This window comes from Marmota monax, unplaced genomic scaffold (assembly GCF_021218885.2).
Source record: "Marmota monax isolate L192 unplaced genomic scaffold, Marmota_monax_Labrador192_F-V1.1 WCK01_AAM20220418_F8-fsc00633, whole genome shotgun sequence".
Lineage (NCBI taxonomy): Eukaryota > Metazoa > Chordata > Mammalia > Rodentia > Sciuridae > Marmota > Marmota monax.
In genome coordinates, this window is record NW_026695216.1 from 479,160 (window position 1) to 501,524 (window position 22,365).

A 22,365-nucleotide genomic window follows, 5' to 3' on the forward strand; every position below is an offset into this window, starting at 1 on the left:
CCCTGTTGCTCCTGGGTTGAGGGGCTGTGCACAGTGGGTCTGAGGCAGATTGACCTTGGGCCAGTCAGCAAGCCCTTGGCGAGTCGGTGCAGGCCCCTGTTGTGGGGGACTGACCAACCGTCTGGGCATGGCCTTGACCTTCCCCAGGCCAGGTCCAGCTGACCCTGAAGGCTCAGGTCACGAAGGGTGTTCAGCCCTCACCGCCTGGCTCCATGGCCCAGGCTGATGGAGGGTGACGCGGGCACCTGCCTTCCCTGTGTTTTTTAACCCTTTGCCTGTGGGTGACAGGTCTCAGGACACAGGGCAGGGGTCACTCCCACTGGCCACGCCAACAGGAAGACAACGGATAGGGGCACTGTTGATTCACTGTTGGAGTTCAGTTCCCGGGACAGTGAGGAAGCAGGCCTAGAGACAAAGCAGCCACCACTGCTGGCCTAGGAGACGGTGCTGAACTGAGAGGAGAGCTGGTGGCTTGTGATGCCCTGTGGTACAGGTGCCAGGGGGCTGCTGTGTCAGGACCTGAGTGTGGGGCCAGACACCGGCCACCTGGGGAGCCAGGAGACCTGCGCCCTCCACCCCGAGGTAGCCTCAGGATATCCAGCTGGTCACCTGAGACCTGCAGTCTCAGGGCCTCCTCTCAGATGAGGACCAAGTGCTTCCTGGAGCCCTGGGGAGACATGACACAACCAGCACAGTGCCCTTGGGGTCTTCCGGTGCCTGCACGTCTAGACCAACAAAGCAGCCAACCCAGCTCCACACGTGGGGAGTCTCGTCTGTCTGTGTCCAAGCTGCTCCCTGCCCTGGTTGGTGCCAGGAACATTCAGAACTGCAGGCCTCCTGGGCTGCTCCGGCCCTCCAGGTGGGCAGGGCCACTTGGGGCAGGCTGGCTGTGTTCATTCTTGATGCGTGTGCCTTGTCCCTGCCTGCCACAGCCCAGGCAAGGACCTGGGTGTAGAAACACTAGCCTGTGCTTGGGACAAGTGGGAGGTGGCACTAGACAGGAATTAATGTCGAAAGGGGTGGAAGCAGGGGACCAGAGGAATTCACAGCAGGGGGCCATGGAACAGAGTTGGGTCTGGGAGGTTGCCCAGAAGTTTTCCAGCAGATGTTGAGGTCACTTGGCATCTGGTGCATGGGAGAGGTGGGCACACAGACAGAGCACTGCAGAGCTGAATGGAGGCCCAGCCAAAGGACTGCTGACCCACCAGGCTGAACTGAGTCCAGGCCCAAGGGGGCGGGTGTTGGCGGTGCAGAACTCAGTTATGGAGTGAGCGGCGCTGAGCACAGGAGACTAACAGGATTTGGGGTTCTCAGTTGTGGGGCGAGGACCCAGCTGAGCACAACTTCCATGCTGCTGGCTGGCTGTGAGACAGCGCCTTGGGCGACTAGTGGGGAAGGCACCTTTTTTAAGGAAGGGGCTATTTTGGCTTCTGTCATGATAACCTTGGGATTCTTGTAGGGCATGCAGAGAGAGGTATCAAGAAGGCATTGGACATGCAAATAGCACCCTGGAGTAGGTCAAAGAGGAGATGTAGGACACCTGTCTGGCTCCTTGTGAGTCTACAGATAGGGGAAGGCCATTACAAGTCTTTGAGGGTGTACTCGCCTCCAGACATGTATGGCAGCCTGGAGCAAGTTGCCCAAATATGAACAACCTTTAAACCTTTTGTGCTGTGTAAGAAAGAATGTGTTCTTTCACCTGGGCTAGCATTTCCCCCAGTGGCAGGAGTGTCATTCATTGTGATTCCTCACTGCATCTGAGTTGGTGCTAATGAGCTCTCTTGGGATGGGGCTGGTCACCAGAAGGACTGGCCATAGGATAAGAATGTTGGGACTTTGAGGACTGATGTCTGTCTGACTTCCGGTAGTGGAGGGGTGCTGGGAGCTGAGTTCAGCACATGGCCAGAGACTCACTGAACGTGCTGTGGAGCTGATACCTGGTCCACACTCTGGACTGCATTGCTCAGAGCTTCCTGGCTGGTGAACGGTGAGCATTCGGGTTCCACAGTGAGGACACAGGGGCTCTGCGTCTGGAACCTTCCCTGACCTTGCCCCATGCCTCTGTATTTCACAGGTACCAATTTGTACCCTTTGTGATGACTTGGTGACAGTGACTCCACTCTTCCCTGTGTCTTGTGAGTACTTCCACTGAGTTGTCCAGCTGGAGGGGGAGTGTGGGGCACGGAATTCCCAAGCAGCTGGTGAGATGTGTGAGGGGCTGAGGACTCTGAACTTCTAGCTGATGTTGCACGAGGCAGTCCTGCTGGGATACACTGTGCCCTCCACACGGGGTCTGCGGGAGCTGCAGGTGGCCATCATCAGGGTCCCATCACAGTCTGCTGGCTAAATGGGCCTGCTCGTCTGACTCCACAATGCCCTGACTTTCTGACCATGTGCAAACTGAGGAACACCATTCCACAAGCAGCCCTGGTTCCATTCTCAGACATCAAACCTGAGATCTGCTGGGTGGGCAGCCTCTGCAAAGCCCTGGTCCAGCCTCCTGCCCCTTACACTCTGATGTGCTTCCCTGGAGCCTGGTGGGGTCCAGCAGAATGCAGGCTTGTCAGCTGTGAGGCTGCAACCAAAGCTGTCTTGATGGGCTCTTAATTCTCTTCCTTGGAACACTTGTGTGGGAGGTCAGAGGTGTGCAGGCGTGGAGGGATCTACATGCTAAGGAACAGGAGCCTCCTCCCAACAACCATGAATCCCTAGATGGTGCAGCCTGGCTAGCCTTGCGACCTGAATCCTCCTGAGAGCCAAGCTGGACTTCACCCGGCTTCACTGCTCCCAGAGGCTGGGCCCTCAGAAGCAAACTTGCAGGTACAGAACACCTGTGTGAGCTCAGCAGTGGCAGGTCAGCACAGACCCGGGGTCTATTTCAGAGCCTGGCACCTATTTACCCTGTACCTTGGAGCCAGGCCTGCCCTCCAGGTCCTTGTCTGTAGAATGGTGGGAAGCAATATTCGAGAGCCAACTGAGAAGTGTGAGAACGCAGTCTTTCAGTGCGCACGTGAGCCTGGGTGCTTCCCTCCTGGGGGTGTGGGGGGGTTCACACTAACCTTCCCCACCAGATGCACCCAACACCCACCTGTGAGGCCAAGGGTTCTTCCACTCTAAAGCAAAGAGAAGGCAGACAGCAGGAGGGTAGAGGCCTTAGGGAGCAGGCAGCTTGGCTCTTAAACTTGCCACTGTGCCTGCCTGTCTCCATACTGCACCTGGACGAGGGGCCTCAGTTTCTCCAAAAGTAATGAAAGTTAAATGGTTTTATATGGGGGTGGGAGTGGCGACAGGGAGAGAGCACCAAAGTGTGCTTGGAACTGCGCCTGGAACATATTAAGTGTTTTTTAACACTCAAAAGTGTTAAAAAACAGTGACATCGCCAACAACAACATACCCCTTCTGCACACAAGGAGGAATGGCTAAGAAAGGCGGAGAAACTTAGCGCTGAGTCCTCTGGGTTCCAAGAGCAGAATCGGGGATTCAAACCTGGGTCACGAACCTCTCCCCTGCACCCAAGGCGCCCTGCGCCCATAGCTCCTGCGGTGGCCACCACATCTTGACCTCTCTCGCTTCCGCCGCCCGTCCTGGCTACGGGGAGGGGGCGCAGCAGCAGGACGCCGCGGTTTCGGGTCCTCGCCCCGCCCCCGCCCTGGGCGAGGCAGAGGGGGCAGGGCGGAGCGGCGCGCATGTGCACAGCTGGCGCCCCCCCACCCCCGCGCACAGCTGGGACGTGGGCCTCGGCCAGACGGGCTCAGTCGAGAGCCGGCGGTGGACGCGCCGGGCCCAGTACAGTCTGTCGGTGCGAGCGAGCCTAGGTTCGCACCGTCGGCCATGACCGCGCGCTCCGCGGAGACCGCGCGCCGCTGCCTGCTGGCTTTCGTGCTGTGCTGCGGCTTGGGGGCGCTGGCGGTGGTCGCCCAGAAGCCAGGCGCCGGCTGTCCGAGCCGCTGTCTGTGTTTCCGCACCACCGTGCGCTGCATGCATCTGCTGCTGGAGGCCGTGCCGGCCGTGGCGCCGCAGACCTCCATCCTGTGAGTGCGGCCCGGGACCTAGGGCTGATCGGGGACACGTGGGGTTGGGACCCCACGTGGGGTTTCGTGGGGCTGGTGCGGATCAAGGGGCGCGGGAAGCTTGTGGGCTCAGCGGTGCAGGGGATCCTGGGTCGGAGGACGTGGTGACTGGACGTCGGGGAACCCGGCGCAGGGCGCGCCGGGCCTTTGTCCGCCCTGGCTTGGACGCCCTGGGGCGGACCGAGCTCTAAGCGCGGGGCCTCGGGAGCCGCCTTTGTTCAGAACTTGGAATCCCCGGCTGGACCCAGAAGGGTTGGGAACTGCCAGGGAAATCCCCGCGCGCCTCCCGCGCCCTCCCCCAGGGCCCGTTCTCTCTCCTGTTCGCTCCCCTCTTCCTCCAGTCCAGTCTGGTCCCCGCTGAGTCCCACTCTCCTCCTTGAGCGTCGGGCTCCTGGCCGGTCGCCCCTCCTCTGCCCCTCTTCCTCCCTCCCCCTGCCCCCCCCCCCTTTCCCTCAGTGCAGTACCCCACCCCCGCGCTCGGGAAACCTCCGATGTGTAGCTTCAGTTCCCGCGACCACAGCGACCTCAGCTAGTGTCCTCGCATTCTCCCCAGGCGCGAGTCTCCTGTCTGTTGGGGTGTTCCTGGGGCACGGGCACAGGGCTAGTCTGAGGCTTTTCCTGGTTCCGGAGACAGCCTGGCGGCCAAGGTCCCAGGAAGGCCCACCGTGTGGATGACCGAGTTCTGGGGCATCTGGGGCTGAGACGGAATGGGGTTCAGAGCCCTCTTCTGCCCAGAGTGCGTCCTTCCTTCCTTTTCCAATCTGGCCTAGCCGTGTTTACCCAAATGCTGAACTTCCCGGATACTTGGTATTCAAATAAGATACAATGTGTCACATACTCTGCGGACCTCTCCATGGACCAGAGAAACCTGCACGAACTTCCATGTCTCCTTTTCCTAAGGAGGAATCTTCTTCCTTTTGCACAGCCTGCTTCTTAGGGACCCAGTGCCACCAGAGTTCGCTGCAGGCCTCGGTGTGTGCTGATGATACTTGGATTAGAAAAATTCAGATTCTGTAGAGGCAAGCATGCGTTTTAGGCGCCGACTTTAATTCAGCCTCCTACAGCTGCCCTCTGCATGCCAAAAATAGTTTTCACTTTTCTTGGCTGGACTGGAAGACTTTTGGCACCACTGAAGAGCCTGCAAAGGTTGTAAAAGTTTGAGTGAACTGTTCAGGAAGTGGGTGGGAGCGTTCTTACCTCGCAAACAAAGTACACCGATGGCCCACCTCTCCTGGTGGGTCATGGCTATGCAGGCAGCTTGTGCAGGGGCTGTTATGCCCACAGGAAACTGCTCCAGAGAGCTGAAAAAGACTGTCCTTCCAGAGGGGGTGATGGTCAGCCAGGACCCAGGATCTAGGAGGGTACAGTACTCTACGAAATGGACTTACGTGGGACAGGGTGAGGTTTCTCCAATGTGGATGATTGGATTAATTCTTTAGTGAGTTAGTGGGAGAAACTTGGACCCTGAAGCCATTTTTCACATGTGGTCAGAGCCTGATACTTGCTCTGTGTTTGTTCCCAAATCTTAATTGCTTTTTTTTTAAAAAAAAAAAAAAAAAAAAAAAAACACTATTTCAAAATGAGTTTTGTAGGAGAAAAGTGGAATTCTCTGTCCTTCTGTGCATGTGTGGCCTTCAGCAAAAATATAACCGGAAGTGTGAAGGAGCCAGGGGGACAGGCTCAAACCACTGTCCACACTTGGGAGACTTCCTGAAAGGGTACATTTGCAGAAATTTATATCATACTTACATGGAGTTTTGGGGCTTTCAGAAATGATTGAAATGGGAGCATCTGATGTCATTGATTCTGTGAGGCAAGTAGCGTAGACGTCCGGTTGATGGAATCCCTCAAGAACTGAGCGGAGTCTGGGTGAAATCAAAATGCCTTCATTCCACTACAGAAGCTGGCTACGACTGTGGACTCATGGGCAGAGAGAGGGTAGAGCCAGGAGCCAGAACCCAGCCAGGGTTTGCGTGCCGGAGCCGGTGATGTGACAGCACTCTCCCTGGGAGAATGTGTTTACCGTGTGGCCTGAGTGCGTGAGTGGACCGGTGGTGTGGTGGGGTGGCAGGCTTTGGGAAGGACAGGAGAGGGTGGGCTGGGGAAGTGGAAGGAGGGAGGCAGCCCCTATGTGGTGTCTGGGTTGGGGCAGGCGTGGGTGGGTACCCGCTCGGCAGGGCAGGGCAGGGCACAGGCACTGGCAGAAGCAGGGCTCTGCAGCTCCTCTGCTAGCTCTCTGCACCCTCATACTTGCTGTTGCCTGCTTTCTTTTTTTAAGAACTATGTGGTAGAAGTTGGCGATGTGAAAGAGGTCAGCACCAAGACCTCACTCCCACAGTCGGTCGGGCCATCCCACCTTGGCCTTGTCCCTTACTTTGGAGACCCCACCCAGCTTCTGGAAGGGACTAAATCAGAGCCACAGGAGAATGTGACTCCTGGGCCCTCTGTGTTTCAACACGACTGTCCCACATGTGGCTTGGGGCCTCAGAAAACAGGGGCAGAAGATACCTTGGGATTCCGGTTTGGACTGCCCCTGAGCTCCCTCTGCCTAAGAGTGTGCCGTGGCTGCAGCGCGCTGCAGCAGGGCCTGGCCTCAGCGTCCCGGGGTACGTGCTGGGTGCAGCTCTGCAGGCACCTCTCTGTACTCACACTGTGGTCGACACGGTCATGCTGATAGGAGGCAAGCTGGTATCCGGAGACCAAGCGCGTGTTTTTACTCTGCCCCCTTTTTTTCTCTACTCAACTCCAGCCTTTGGGAGAGTACATTTAAATAGACGGTGCAGGGTCCTCTGGGCAGCAGGGCCTCTGCCCTCTGCCTTACTCTTTCCCCAGCTCCTTTCTCTTCCCTTCAGCCTCTATTGCTGAGGTCATAGGAATTGACTTTGCAAAGCTAGCATCCACTCGGCAACCCAGGCCACTTCAAAACCCAGCATCTATGCCAAACCAAGTCTGTGGCAGAAACCCCAGTGCTGGCGGGGCTGAAGAGCCCAGGGAGGCAGCTTCTTTGGGAACACATGTGGTCGGCCAGGGCCCACAGGCACTCCCTCTGGGTGCCACCTGTCTGCCAGACAGCTGTCCTGCATTCCTCCGCTTTCCAACCTCCTTGTGTGGGGATCCGGCTGCATTTTCCACCCTGATTAAAAAGGCCCGGCTCAGGGTCAAGGATCCATGTTATTATGTTAACTGGTTTCTTCGCTCTGGAAGGGGTGGCTTCTCCCCATTTGTCAACACTCCTGAGGGCAGAGAAAGGGGAGACCCGGATCTTCAGAACTTCAAACCATAAACCTGGGAGGAGAAGGAGCAGAACTGCCCTGTGGTTCCAGGGCCTTCTCTGCTCTGCTCTGGCAGGATTTTATTTATTTAGTTACGTAGTCGTTCTGGGGATTGAATCCAGTGATTCAGTTGATTGAATCTACTACTGAGTCACATCACAAACCCTTTTTATTTTTATTATTTTTTTTTATTTTGAGATGGATTTCTCTGGCCCAGACTTGCGGATCCTCCAGCGAACTCTGAAGTAACCGAGTAGCTGCGATCGTAGGCGTGCTCCAGCTACAGCTGCTGGTTGGTTCTATGTCTGTTTGCCCACAGCTGATCAGCCCCAGAAGGGAGGGACCTGCGTTCCTACCTGAGGAGCTTGGCCTTCGGTCAGGGTGTTGCTCAGCATCCTTTGATAAAGACCAGGAGTCTGCACAGCCCTGCAGCACCCAGGGCCCATGGGAGCCCATGGGCCATCCTGCCTTATTCTACTGAGGGCTGAAGTGGAAGCTTACCCAAGGACTGTGGCTTTATTTGACCTTCAGGGTGGATTTGTATTAGGGAAGGAGGACTCATCAAGACACAGTTGATGTCTGTAGAGGTGCAGGCTCTAGTGGTGCACCTGGGCAATTTTGTCCTGCCTCTGACCCTGGAGCGTGTCCCCACAGTCCAGTGGTGAGCTTGTGCCCTGACTGCTTCCTGGTGCCTCCTTCCAGCCTTTTGCTTGCGGAGGGTGATGGTCTTCCATTTTCTTTCTTGTCTGTCTTTGGCCCCCGAGGGTAGGTTTTGCCTCCTGGAGGTGTGGGGATGCACCGCCCTTTCCCTCGTCTGGAGAGGGTGTGGAGAGTGGGTCTCAGCATGTGGTCCGGTTCCCTAGTGAGGCCCTAGTCTTGGGGCTTACTTAGCTGTGGAAGGATTTCGAGCTGCAGTTTTGATCTTTCCCATTGGCATAGGCCTTCCAGGGTGTTTGCTCTGGATCGAGCCCTGGGAGTCTGCTCCCACCCAGAGACTCTTCATTTCACAGGTGTGGCTGGGATCACCAGCATGAAGTTGCGCATGAGTTCCCCTGTCACTGAGCCCTGGCAGAGTCCGCCTTGCCCTCAGGGACTGTTTCTTTCCTGTGTCAGCCTCTGAAGGTCTCTTGTGTGGTTTTTGAAGGCCAGACTTGGACATGTCCATTTCCCTCTTGGTTGCTGTGTCCATGCTGCTCATGTCCACCTTGCTCTTCGCTCCCTTCTCTGTTGGGGTCCGGTGTGCTCCTGCCTCACCAAGGTGAAGACGAGGCCAGGGGTGCCAGGTGATTCTTCTTCTCTGACGTAGGAGGCCGGAGCCACGAGCAGGGTCTCCATTTTCACTGTGTTCAGGGTGCCTTCTGACTCCTCCTGGTTTCTTTGTTGATGGGGTGACAATTGCTGAATATTTGAGGATCTTCCTGACATCTTCCTGCTGTTGCTTTCTGATCAGTTCCATCAGCAGCAGCAAGTATAAATTGTGAACTTAAATCCTTTTAAATCTATTGAGACTTGTTTCTTGGCCTGGGATATGATTCATTTTGGAAATGTCTCTTGGGCACTTAGAAGGAACGTATTCTGCTGTCGTTGTTGGAACATTCTGTGATCTCAGTTTGATCAAGTTGGTGGACAGTTCAGATCTTCTGTGCCTTCCTAACTTTATGTCTGTGTATTTTGCCATTTCTTTTCCCCAGTTCTAGGGATTGAACCCACGGTGCTCTACCCGTGAGCCACATCCCCAGGCCTTTTTATACTTTAAATTTCTGAGTCTGGCCTTGATCCTCCTGCCTCAGTCTCCTTCAACTTATTCCACTGGTTATTGAAAGAGAAGAGTTGAAATCTACGACTCTCTCTCTGGGAATTTGCCTTTTTCTCCTTGAAGTTTTTATAGTTTTTCCTCATGTATCTTGCACCTCTGTTATTAGGAACACAAACTTTAAGATTCCTATTCCTTCTTGCTAAAGAGACTCTTTATTTTTGGTAATGTTGTTTGCTCTGATATAGATATTGTTTCTCCTCTGTTGAAGTCAGCATTAGCTGTGAGTGGGCTTCCGCCCTTGGTTTTGCCTGGTGTGCTACCATGTGGGTGGGCCCAGCCTTGTCACCCAGCCTGACCTCCTCTGCCTTCTAGTTGGGATATCTAGACCACTTACACTTAATGTGATAATTGGCGGGACTGGGTTTAAATCTCTCCTCTTGTTAATCGTCCCATCTGTTATTGTTTTCCCTCCACTTCTATGTCTTTGGCATTAAATGCATGTTAATATCACTACACTTTCTGTTGTTCATTGGTCATCCGCTGTGAACCTACTTGCTTTAGCATTTGTAATACCCTTCTGAGTTTTATTGCAGCTTAACTTCAAATATTGCCACTGAGCCTTGGAGGAGCCTGCAGTAACACTTGGTTCCTCCCCAGCCCTGGCCTTTGGGCTGTTGTCTTCACACATTTTAACTTTACATTATTGCAACTTACACTATGTTTTCATTATTTTGTTTAAACAGTTCCTTTTTGAGATTTAAATAGGCAGGACGGTGGGGTCCTACCTGGTGGGTCCCCCTGTGTGGGAGCATGTTTCCGTCTTCTGCAGGGAGGATGTCTGACATGCACACCTGGGGGATGCCTGCATCCAGCTTGGTTATGCCTAAGAAATAGTCTCTTTTATCTTAACTTTTGAGTGATGTTTGGTGGGACAGCTTCGGCCCCTGCTGTAGACTAGACGCTGCTGTGCTGTCCTCTACTCCGTGTCCAGGGGCACGGCAGCTGCCCCACCTCGGTGCCCTCGTGTCTCTGACGGCCTGAGGATTCCTCTCTGCAGTTTGATTAGATCTGCCTTGGCGTGGATTTCTTCCTGCTTCTCACATTCGGGGTTTTGTTTATTTATTTGTGGTTTTTAACTTAGATTTACGGCTTTATAATTTCATAAACTTAGACGCTCTGGGGCGTTGATTCCTGAGCCGTGTGCTCTGTCCCCTCCTCTGTCCCCTCTCCTCTGAAGATTCCAGGAGTGCCTGTGAGAGGCTCCTGTCCGTTTCTCTGGGGGTCACTCTGCGTGCTTTCTGCCCTTACTGCACGGTTTCAGGTCTTCTCTCTGCGATACCTAGTTTGCTACTGATCTCCTCTGTTTCAGGTCAGTCTTCATCTCTGGAACACGTGGACCTCGGCACAGGCCTCCGTGTCTCTGCTTCACGTTCTGAACCTGTACAATGCGATTCCATGGCGTGGTCTTTCCTGGCTGCTAACGTCGACGTCTGTGTCAGTTCAGGGCTGGTTTGATGGAATGTTTTCATCTTTTAATGGTGGATCAATACTTTCCTGCCTCTTCTCATGCTTGATAATGTCTTATTAGATTCTGGACACTGTGAATTTCATTTTGTTGAGCACCAAATATTTTAGTGTCCAGTCATTATCCTTGGCTTTGTTCTGGGTGCAGCTAAGTGGAGACGGCATGGCTCTTTCTGGTCTTGAGGCAAGATTGGAGCAGTCCTCAGGCTGAGAGGAATCACTTCCAAGAGGTGGCTGAGGCAAGACCCTCCAAAATGCCGTGCCCAGTGCCCCATCCATCTTGTGGTTTTCAGTCCGGTGGTGGGAACAGGCGCTGTGGTGAGTGCCGGACACTGCTCTCTAGTCCACTGGGGGCCCTTTCCTGGCACCGCACATGTGCTGTGCTGGTCGGTGCTCAGCTGACCCAGCGCCCTCTGCTCTCCACAGTTGTGTCTGTGCCCTCCCTGGAGTGCTTGCCTGTCTCTTCCCAGGGCCATCCTGGAGTTCCATCCTGCGATGTCTGGGGCCCCTGCAGGTGTCCCTGGGCAGGGGCTGGGAAGGTGCGAGCCTCTCTGTCCACCTCCTGGGCCATCCAGTTTCACCGATGCATGTTTTGAAACCAGTGGCCTCACATCAGGTCTTCGTGTCTCCCACTCCTATCTGTTCTTGCGGCTGCTGGTCCATCTTGACAGAAAGCAGAAGTTCCCACTCCATTTTAAAACACCGTTTTTTAGCCTTTAAATTTTTCTGCATCAAGGTTGGTAAAAATAAATAACAATCAGAATTAACTGCTGACGAGCTCATGTGCTCAGAGTTTCAAATCTTCTCTGGAAGTGGCTGGCGCTGGTGTTCCCCGGTCCCTTGGCACGCTGCTGCGTCGGGGTAGCTCGGCTTCAGTGCTGTGGCAGCCGTGGAGCAGCCCGTGGACCTCGCCATGTGAGGGGCGGTGCAGAGCTCTGGGCTCTTCTTGGAGGCTGTGCGGGAAGTCTCTTTGCAGATTGAGCTGTGAATGTCCCTTCAGTTTTGTCCATGGCTGCCTGCTGACCACAAAGGCAGAGTTGCATAGTTGTCAGCAGCCGAACTGTTCACATCTGGATCTTTGGGACCATGTTTGTTCTGACAGTGGCACAGTGTCCCGGCTCTGTCTGAAGCTCTGCCTGCACAGCCCCGGCCTCCAGGCTTCTGTGGGAGGGGAGAGGGAGCGTGGGCACTGCCTCTGGTCTCATGTCCATCTGGATGCCAGGCCCTGGGAGAGGCCTCAGCAGGTTCCTGCAGAGGGGACATGTCTGAGGGCCTTGCCTTCTGCCGTGCCTTGCTGGACTTGGGTGCTTAGGCGTCGGACTGTGTTGCGTGGTCTCTCAGAGGCCTCTACCAAGTCCTTCTCCCTTCTCTGCTGTCCTGGGCAGGGTGCTGCTGTGGGCATCTCCCCTCCCTGGGAGGGGCCCCAGCTCCCCGTGTTCTGGGTGTTCCTTTTGTGTCTGCGTGCTGTGCCTGGGGCTGACAGTGCCCTCCACCCCTGCAAGCTCAACTCCTGATGTGGGAGGCAGCAAATAGCACCCCAGAGAAATGCAAGTGGGAAACCATCCTCCTGATGAGCAGAATAGCGTGGCTCCTGGTTTGGGGACTAAAGGAAAATGCTTGGTGGGCAGCTGCCCAGTGTGATTATCTGTGCACAGGTAAAGTAGTCTCAGTAGCCACAACCTGCAGAGCCAGCCAGGTGCTTACCTGAGGACCTTTCCCTAGGCGGGAGCCGGCGTGGCTTTGACATTGGTCTGCCTTGAGTGTTCGTGGAGCTGGTGGGTGAGTGGTGAAGGGCTGGAGGGGAACCAGGAGAACCCTGATTTTCCGGTCAGAGGTGGGCTTCTGCAGACCTGGAATCAGCCGGATGGCGGAGCAGTTTTGCTTAGGTGTGAGACAGGCATCTTCTGCTGCCCTGCGTCAGGGACGTGGTGTGTGCCCTGGGGCCCTCGTGTGCTCTGCCCTCTGGCCAGGGGACTCCCGCTCTTCCTGCTTTCTGCTGCGGTCCGAAGGTCTCTGGAAGTGAGCCGCGCTGCCTTCACTCCTGCGCCCTCTCAGCGGCTCATCGTGCCCACCCCCTGCAGTTGTGGAGCTGGCCGTGCACACACGTGTGTCAGAGCAGCCTCCCGGCCTGAAGCCAGGGCTGGGCAGCGTGTTCTCCAGGCCATAAGCTAAAGAATTATGAAACACCCTCTTTCCCACTAATGGCGCCATCCTGTGTATCTTTATTTTGCAACATATTTTTTTAAAGAATTTTTTTAAGAATTTGCCAGTTGCACATGTTTATAGTAGAAAAATTTGAAAAATACAGATAGAACAAATGACTCACGTTCCTATGATCAGGGAAAAGTATCAGCTTCTTGGACTTCTTCCTCGGATGCAGGTTCTCGCAGACCTCTCCCTGTGTCGATCACGTGCCAACAGTTGGGTGGCGATGTTCATCCTAGTCTCTACCTCGTGTGTTTTAAAACATGGCCGCGTGTTTTGGTCCTGCTCAGTATTCAAGCTCTGCACAGGGACATTGTCTTTTTCCTTCCTTTGCAGTGCTGGGGTGAAACCCAGGATCTAGGTGTGCTCCCCAAGTGCTCTACCACTGAGTGTCCACCCTGCTCCTGTGTCACCGTTAGCGGCCACATAGTATTTATTCGTCTGGAATTGCCACATTTACTTAATGAAATTCTTATTACAGGTCATTTCTTTGTTTCCATTTTTTTTTCTTTTTGCTGCTGTAAATAAGGCTGCATTTGTGTGCATTGTTTTACGTGTCTGTCTAGATTATTTTAGAGTATGCTTCTATAATCTCTCCATGGCTTGAGTCTACACCAGGGATCCTGGTTGGCCTCCTGTGGGATCCTGAGTTGGCTTCCTGCCTGGGTTCTGGGTGCGATTTTCCTGAGGACCGTCCCTGTTAGCCAAGCCTGGTCCTTCACAATGTTAGCAGCCCAGATCCCACAGGTGAGCCTGGGGCAGGCGAGGGCGGGTGCAGGGAGGGGTGCTGGGCTTCTGGGCGTGGGACACCATCTTGCCACCAGCTGTGCTTGCCTGAGGATGGCTCCCTCCCTACACTCTGTGACTCGAGTGTGCCTGAGAACCACACCAACCACCACACTTGATGACAGCTCAGTCTACTCTGCGTTCCAAGGGCTCCCAGCTCATGGCTGTTTCCTGTTTGGTTTCTGCCCAGTGGCTGCTGACTTCTGCTGGACAGTGGTCACACCAGGCTTTAGGACCCTGGATATCAGGCAGCCCTGCACCCTGCCATCTGCTCCCTGCTGTCTGTTGGAGTCACATTCTGGACACTGAATGGGGCAGCTCTGGGCCACTGCTCCTAGAGGAGCTGCAGATTGACCTTCTGTCAATCTCTGGTCACAGAGTTTTTATCAGCCACCCATAAATGTTCTTGTGTGTACCTTGTGCCTGCACGTTGTCGATCATGAACACTGAATGCATGGCCAGGAGCGCACCCCCACAGAAGCTGTGTCAGCAATGCTTGCTGTGACCCAGTCACCCGACAAGGACAGCTGAGACGGGAAGGTTGACTTGGACTCCTAGTTTCAGCGACTTGGTCCCTGGTGGACATTGCTCTTGGCCAAGGTGGAGGCAGAACATCACGAAGGGTAGGCAGAGGAAGCCGCTCAGGACATGACGGCCAGCAAGCAGAGAGGGAGGATGGGGGGTGGTTGGGGCACCCTTCCTGGGCCTCACCTGCAGGGCCCCTGTTTTCCCGTCTGTGGGGGCCAGAGGAGTGGTCCTGTGGGCCTCCTGCAAGGCCACTGGCTCTATGGGCGCCTGTTCACTGTGGGCGGATGTCTCCAACCTCTGGACTGCACCGAAGTGCGGGTGTAAATGTGACAGATCCAACACGCGGGGGTGCTTGGTGCAAGACGCGGGGGTGGGGGAGTTGGGGGGGGCGGAGGGGGTACGGTGCAGGAGCCATTGGAGCCGGCAGGGTCCCCGAGAGCAGGTGGCTTGCAGGACACGATCCCTTCCTGATTTCAGGGGCTGACTTTCAGTCAGCGGAGACTTAAGGTGCAGACAGGAAGTCACCATCAGTCCAGCTTTGATGCATGTCAGATGGGCAGTTCTCCCCAACAGACTGCGCCACATGTTTGAGAAACGTCTGATTTCCCTTTTGAGGAGGGACATAGGAAATGCTCCGTAATTGCAGGTGCCCTGCCTTGCCCTCCCAAAGTCCCGTCTTTATTTTTAGAAACATCCTGCTTTCTTGAAGTGCCACATCAGCATAGACCTCACGTAACTCCCGCACAAAGCGTGAGGGACAGTGACAGTGGAAATCCAGGCTTACTCTAAAAATGAGCCTGGCTTGGTAGAGATAGAATATTTGGCCTCAGCAGTGATTGACCTCTTTGTGTGCATTGTTCACTGTAGGAAAAAAAAATGAGACTATTGCAGTTTTTAGGCAGAGCAGTTTCTTCACTCAGAAGGTGAGGTGGCTTTTGGGGGGCGGGGGCGTCTATGCTGCTCCGGTGGGAAACAGGGCTGCACGCCACTGTTCACGTCATGCTCCCCTCCTAGTCTCAGCCAGACTCCAGGGGATGAAGTTATGGTGCTGCTTCCTGGAGTAAAGCAAATATTTCTAAAAGTTTATAACCAGAGGAGCAGCATGTTTAACTTTTAAAAACAGCAATTAAAGTAGATAGTCATCCCTGTTGGTGTTCCAGACGCGGGATGTTTGTGTTGGCATGGCAACAGTGGGCAAACAAGCACATCGGATGCTTATTTTCTTGTGTGTGTGTTTCACAGTGTAACCTTTTTAAGTCAGTGTGTCACCCCACGATTCACCCACCCACCTGTCCATCCACCTGTCCATTCATCCATATATCCAGCCACCCATCTACCCATCCATGCACATATCCACCCTTCCATCCACACATCCATCATCCATCCATCCTTCTGTCCAACTTCCCAATCATCCCACACACCCACCCACCTATCCATGCATTGTTCTATCCATCTATGTGTTCATCCATCTGTCTGTCCATCCATCCACCCATCCATCCCACCAACCATCCAAGCCACCCCCCCGCCATTGAACCACCCACGCACACATCCATCCATCTGCCCGTGTGTCCGCCATCCATCATACTGGAGTCCTGGTTAGGTGTCAGTCACTGGCGCATGCAGCCCTTGCTGTTGGGTGCTCACTGTGCAAGGGGGTCAGGCTGTGAGTGTGTCCAGCAGTGGTGGCAGCGCCACGGTAGCAGTGTGCACCATTCTGTCCTACTCCTGTCCCTTCTACTCCCTACCCTCTCCATGACTTGAGAAGAGGTCGATGCCTAGCTGCAGGGTTACAGAGGAGGAGGAAGAAGGAATTCCTCCAGCAGATCCAAACTTCCTTCCTCCTAAGCTCAGAGTTTTAAAGCCCGACTCCCTCGTCGCTTCTTAGCCTTAGAAGGCCCTTCTTTGCTGTGAGGTCCTCAGCCCTGGGTCCAGTGGCCTTTCAGCTGGTTCTGGGGGATGACGCTCTACAGAGAAGGGCTGCCTGTTTTTCCAGGCTTCCCGGGTGCCTGGCTAGTGGCTGCAGCCTACACACCGTGGGTGCTGCCTTGGGTCTCCTGTCCTCATTGGTTAGTGGCCACAGGGATGCTGAGTGGGCCAGCGGACGCAGGCAGTGCCTGCCGTCGAGGGGCGGGGGAGCTCTCAGGTGGTGATGGGGAATAAGCCGAGGGGCCCACCTTGGTTTTTGAGGAGGCTCCCTTTGGGACCTTCTCTGAGAGCCTTCCTGGCGATTGTCCTCACACCACCGTTGTCATGCGGAGTTCTCATTGTCCTGTCTTGGTTGGCTGGGGCTGTGTTCCCACGTTCCTGAGTCCCATGTGTGGGAAGCCCCCAGGTCGGTGTTGGTTGTAGCCACTGGATTCCACCTCGTGACCTTTTCCTTGGGGGAGCTGATTAAAACACACTCGACCTGGCTTGAGACGTAGAAAGCCACCAGCCAAGGTCAGCGAGCCTCAGGGACCTGGGCCAGTTGCTTCTTGGGGGTGGCTGGCCCAGCTGGGGCCTCCTCTTGCTAGCTGGCTGGATCCTGGGTGAGTGCCCAGGGCTCTGCCTGGCTTGTTTGTTGGTCTGGCTGACCTGACCATGGGTCTCTGCTCCCTGTCGAGGGGCAGTGTTCGCTGCAGTGAGCGGCTCCATCTTAGCAGGCCTGCTGCGCTCCGGCCTTCTGACGGGAAGGTGCTGCCTTAGCCCTGCTGCCTGCCCATGAGGGTGAGTTTTTGGGCCAGTGTGGATGGGCTGCGGCTCCCAGATATGGAGTCAGACATTATTCTAGGTATTTCTGGGGAGGTATTTTAAAGATGAGATTAACATTTAAATCGATAAACTCTGAGTAAAGCAGATAGCTCTCTGCAATATGGTGGTCCTCGCCCAGTCAGCTAAGCCCTTAGTGGAGCAGAGGTGGAGCCCCGCGGAGCAGGAGAGGGTTCTGCAGCCCACAGCCTTTGGGCCTGCAGCGACTCCTCCCAGGCCCCTGCCTGCCCACGCTGCACATCCTGACCTTCCACCCCCACCGTCTCGGGGGCCAGCCTCCTCTCTTCTTGTGTCTCTGGCTCTCCTCCTGCCCGTCTGTATTCCCTTACCTCTCTCTCCTCTCCACCCTGTCCCTACACGTCCTGTGGCTCTGTGTCTTCAGGACCCCTGACTAACAGTGTCCTCGTGGTATGTCACATGACTTGGTCCTCCAGGACAGATGACGGGGTCAGGTTGGGCCTGACCTAGAACAGTGAGTCTGTGCTGTCCATGGTCAGTTACTCATGGTCGGGCTCGGCCCAACGTAGGAGCTGCCTCTTGGGAACCTGAGCCAGGAAATACCTGGAGTGAGCAGCAGGCTGTGGTGCTGAAGCCAGAGCAGAGACTGTGGGGACCAGAGGGGCTGGAGCGTGGAGGGGGCAGGCGGCACCGAGGAGGAGGTGGTGGTGCAGGGCAGGGCTGGGGGCATGTCAGCCAGCACCAGGGAGCCAGCCTCTGCCGCCCTTCATCCCCGTTCAGCCCGAGAGCCATGCAAAGAGCTTTTATTTCCTGAGCTCAAAATGGGTTAGAAACACAGTTGATAAAGGGAAGAAAGAGAAAGAACCCTCTTTTCTTATTAATAAGAAATTAATTATTTTTCTTGTTATTCAAGGCTGTTCTTTGAGGAATACTTCAATGCCACGTTCGGAACGGCCAGCCTGCGCCGTCACCCTTGGCACATAAGCTTCACCTTTTCACTGTGCATCTGTCGCTCAGTTCTTCATTGTTCATCTGTTTTGTCTCTGCCTGTGCAGGTCTCCCCAAGTACCCGTATGTGTCTGTGCCCGTGCTTCTCTGTGTGCCCCTCTCTGCATGGGTACATCTCTGCAAGTGCCCATTTCTGCGTGGGCCTGTCTCCGCCTGTGCCCACCTCTGCCTGTGTCCTTCTCTCCATGTGTTCATCTCTCTGTGTGCCCCTCTCTGCCTGTGCCCACCTCTGTGTGTGCCCCTCTCTGCGCGTGCCTCTCTATGTGTGTGCCTCTCTGTGTGCGTGCCCCTCTGTGTGAGTCCCACTTGGTGGATGTGGAGGTCTTTGTGCAGAGTCAGCAGGTCCCTCCCCTGCTCAGCCCCGGGGTCCTTTCCTGCTGAGGTCCTCATCATAACCAGCCTGCATCATGGGCGCCCTCGGGCATTGCCATCACAGACCATGGGTGGCTACTCTTGGCCCCATTTCCAGGTGTGGGAGCAAACCAAGGAGGGGGGCCATGGTGCCTCAGAGGTGGCAGGGCAGGGGCAGGGCCAGCACTCTGCCTCTGGCCTTCTGGTGGCTTCTGTCTTGTAGTTCACACGCCAGCCTTCCTCACATCTCTCTCTCCCTGGGATCCGCTCTGGCTCAGAGTCAGTCCAGGTGTGAAGGCTGTGAGTGTCTGTGACGGCTGGTGCTGGGGAGATCACTGGGCAGGGTCACAGACTGCCGCACCCTTGGGCTCTCACCCTGAGCATCCTTGCCAGGGACTCTCACTGAAGGGCCCCTTCAGGCCTCCACTGCTGCGTGGGGCCAGCTGGGCCTTCCCAAGGAGGTCCTGAAGGTGGAGGGCTGAGGGGTATGAAGATGAGCTGGTGGTCCCAGCTCCCGTCTCCAGGACTGGACGTCCGCATGGTGGGGCCCAGCCTCCCTCTGTCAGGCCGGGGCTCCCAGCCCCCGTCTCCAGGGCTGGACGTCCACATGGTGGGGCCCAGCCTCCCTCTGTCAGGCCGGGGCTCCCAGCCCCCGTCTCCAGGGCTGGACGTCGGCATGGTGGGGCCCAGCCTCCCTCTGTCAGGCTGGGGCTTGTGCTGCTGGCTGTGTGCAGACCTCGCTTTGCCGTCAGCACTGCCGTACTTGTGGCTCAGTCACCCTGCAGGGACTTTGCTGGCGTCATGAGATTTCCTCTCTGGGGCAAAGTCCCCGTGGGCTTGGTTCAGTGCCTGCAGGACTCCAACAGTACCACGGACATGGGGGAAGCCGAGGGGGCCCTGCAGGCTGCTGCCTTCACATGGGGAGCCGCCGGCCAGGTACGGGACACAGTGGCACAGATGTGGACAGCAGGGCTCCCCTGTGTTCTCTCCGCCCTCCTCTCTGGCCACGTTCTGGCCTTGGCGAACACACCTGGTCAGTTGCTGTCCGGGGGCTGCCCGTGCTGCCCTTGTGGGCCCTGCACCCTTTCTTGTGCTGGGGCAGGGCAGGGACTTCCCCTGGGATAATGGGTGGGCAGGCGAGGAGGCAGGAGGAAGGGCCTGGCTGCCCGTGGGGTGCGTGGAGAGGTCGGCGCACAGGTGGAGCCGTCGGTCAGGGTGGCACTGTGCGTATGAGGTAGGGCCAGCAACAGGACGGGCAGTGTGGCTGGTGCAGGCAGATGGCACTGCGGGTCAGTGCCTGCACTTCCGCAGTGGGTCACTGTGGCAGGACCGGGGATTGGGCTAGTGGAGATCCCTTTAGTAGACCACAGCCCACGCTGGCTGTGACATGGGCCCGCTCCTGGGGACAGTCCCCTTCCACAGACAGGCTCTCTCTCAGCAGTGTGCCCCGGTCTCAGCTTGTCCCCTGTGGAGTAGACTAGGACCGTCTCTGGTCTCGAGTTTGCTTCCAGGAGGAGGGTACCAAGGTGGGGCAGGTGAGGCCGTCTGGGCAGCCCCCCTGCCCGTGCAGGAGGATCTGCTGAGACAGCAGAACCTGGGCTGGGTGTTCCAGCTGATCGCAGGCGTCCCGGAGAGAACAAAGGCCTCAGACAAGACCACAGCTGTGGCATCAGCTGCTCCCAGGCCAAGCCTCTTCCTCCTGGAGCCCCGGCTTGGAGACGCAGGAGGAGACCTGTCCCGCCTGGGAGTGGTGCTAGCATCTTGAGGCAGATGGCCGGGTCGGAATCAGCTCCGTCTTTCCATCCACGCGAGTGTCTTGGCCAAGTCAAGGCTGGAGCCATGGAGTGCCTCTGTGGCTGTGCCCAAATTCAGTGCCCAAGCCAGGGGGCACCTTGGAGCTCCAGGGCTGGGGTGACGTCCTCCTGGCCCTGCCCTCTCAGCTGTGTGACTCCAAGAGTCAGCTCCTTCTCTGAACTTGGTGAAAGACGATGCACAAGAGCTGGATGTCCTGTGGTGGCTGTCCAGCCCCGTGTTTTTGTCCTTGGAGAGGGGTCGTTGGCTTCCCTGTGGGGCTGGAGAAGGGGCAGTGGCATGTCACAGGCCACAGGCGGGCAGCAAGCCCAGCACAGACGTCCTCTGCTGGGTGCCACTTTCTGGTTCTGGGGGCTGCCCTCGGGGTGCATGCCAGCCCATCACTGCTGCACATGGTGCCCGAGAGCCCAGCCTTCCCACTGTCTGCTCTGGTCCTCTCGTCAGTTCTGCACGTGATGGATCTCATTTCATTCATGGCTTCTGCCTCCTTGCAGTCAACACCTGCTGGCCGGCAGGGGAGAAGGGTTGAGACCTGCCCAGAGTACTTTCATAAGGGCCGGACTGTGGCCTGGAGAACACAGGTCTGTGAGCACGTCCAGGGACACAGGCCTCTGACTTTCTTGAACACCTCGTCTCTGTATGCTGGGCCTCAGCCAGCAGGCCTGGGTGGGGAGAGAGGTGGCCCTGGCCTGGAGGTGAAGCCACCAGTGCCCGGGCCTCTGCCTGGCGCTCTGCAGTTCCTGCTCTTCTTCTCCCGGCCGCCATCCGGAGCGCTTCTTGCTGCCACAGGCCAGAGCTGGAAGCCACACTCGCCCAGAGGGTGGGCAGGCCCTGGAGTGAGCCTTCTGTGCCCAAAGGCGAGTGGACGTCCTGCCTCGACCATGGTGTGCTCTTTCAATCAGACACTGTCACTGGGCACCTGTGTCCTGTTTTCAAAACAGGAAGACTTGTACTGCTTCTCAGCACAAGCCAAGCGCTCAGCCCATCGCCTGGGACTGTGTTTGTGAGATTCTGCCATTGTCTTCGCCATTTCTGGTCAGGACGTGCCGCCTGCTTATGTCTCGAAGAACACTTATTTGGAAATCCTGGGCCTCACCCCCACCGTGCAGGGGTGTGCTGGGTCTCGAGCATAGGCCCCTTTCCTCTGACGATCTGCTGTTCTCATCTAACACCACTGGGGAGCTCCCTGGGTCAGAATAAGGTGGACTGGGAAGAGGTCTGCTGGTACACAGTTCTGGCCAATTATTTGTCTTGAAAGCCAGAAAATACTGATTTAACTCTTCAGTGCTCATAGGCAAAGTTCTGACTTCTTCCCCAGGGAAGCCGTCTGCTAGATCTGCGTAGCTCCCTTGTAAGGCACAGGGGAGGCTTTGCATGAACTGTCTGCATTTGCCTGTTGCCTGGAAAGCAGTGCCCCACCAAAGCTAGAAGTGGGCGCTCTTCAGGGCCAGGCCCACAGAGAGGCAGACCCCCCTGCATCCCCTCCTGGGGTGGATCCAGTGCGTGCTGGCTTCGTCTGGCCCAAGAGCCACTTTATGGCAGAGTCTCTTTTCCTGATGTGCAAATGGGGGGACCCAGGCTTCGTCCCCGTCCTGGCAGTGCGTGGTGCGTGGCCATGCTTCCGCCCACCCGGTGCTCTGCAGCTGTGCTGCTGCTGGTGGCTTGCCCTGTGTAGTCCAGGGTGCTGTCTCCTGGCCTTGGGTGCCTTCGTGCTCTGGAGGGCGAACTCTGCCTGCAGGGACAGTCTGCCCTGTGTTGAGCACTCCTGCGACCAGCCGCTGTGCCTCTGGTGAGGCAGGTTGAGGTTCTGGAGGCCCAACAGACAGGGCTCCAGGTCTGACCCGCCTGGCTGCCTGAAGGAGCAAGGTCTTCTCTCCTAAGTCACTAGATGGGGCCATACCTGTGCCCAGGGCACCCAGAGTGGCTTCCTGGGTGGGGAACTTGGTCTGGTCCTGCTCAGCCCCTCAAGTACTTGGCCCAGTGTGCAGTGAAGGCAGTCTGTGCTGGGCTGGCTAAGAAGGCTGACGGTGCCCTCAGTGCTGACCATGGCTGGACGGAGGCGTCTGTCGAAGGGGACCACACTGTTGGGCTGTGCAGAGGGCTGCTCACAAAGCCTCTGCGGCAGGACCTAAGAGGTCTGCCCCCGCTATGGCCCCCGGCCCCTGTGGCCGAGCCCAGCTCTCCTCTTGCCTCCCAGGCACTTGGAGCTCTTTTCTTGTGTCTGTTTTAAGTTGGATGAGTCATGACAACAGGTGGTGCTTTCTGTGCCTCTGCTGGCTGTCCACCTGCCTCTCCTGCTGGGCTGGGGTCAGTGGCCAGGCCTCTCAGCTGTGTCCCACTCTTGCAA

General features: G+C 56.4%; 1 protein-coding gene across 2 annotated transcripts in view; it reads left to right on the plus strand.

Annotated features, from left to right (window-relative positions):
• Window positions 1–3,733: 3,733 nt before the first annotated feature.
• Pxdn (peroxidasin) overlaps window positions 3,734–22,365 on the plus strand; it is a 75,943-nt gene continuing 57,311 nt past the window's right edge. For both annotated transcript variants that reach the window (XM_046431982.2, XM_046431983.2), the window contains exon 1: window positions 3,734–4,031. In XM_046431982.2, coding sequence (XP_046287938.1) covers window positions 3,832–4,031 — 200 coding nt within the window. In that variant the 5' untranslated portion in view covers window positions 3,734–3,831. The remainder of the gene's footprint in view (window positions 4,032–22,365) is intronic.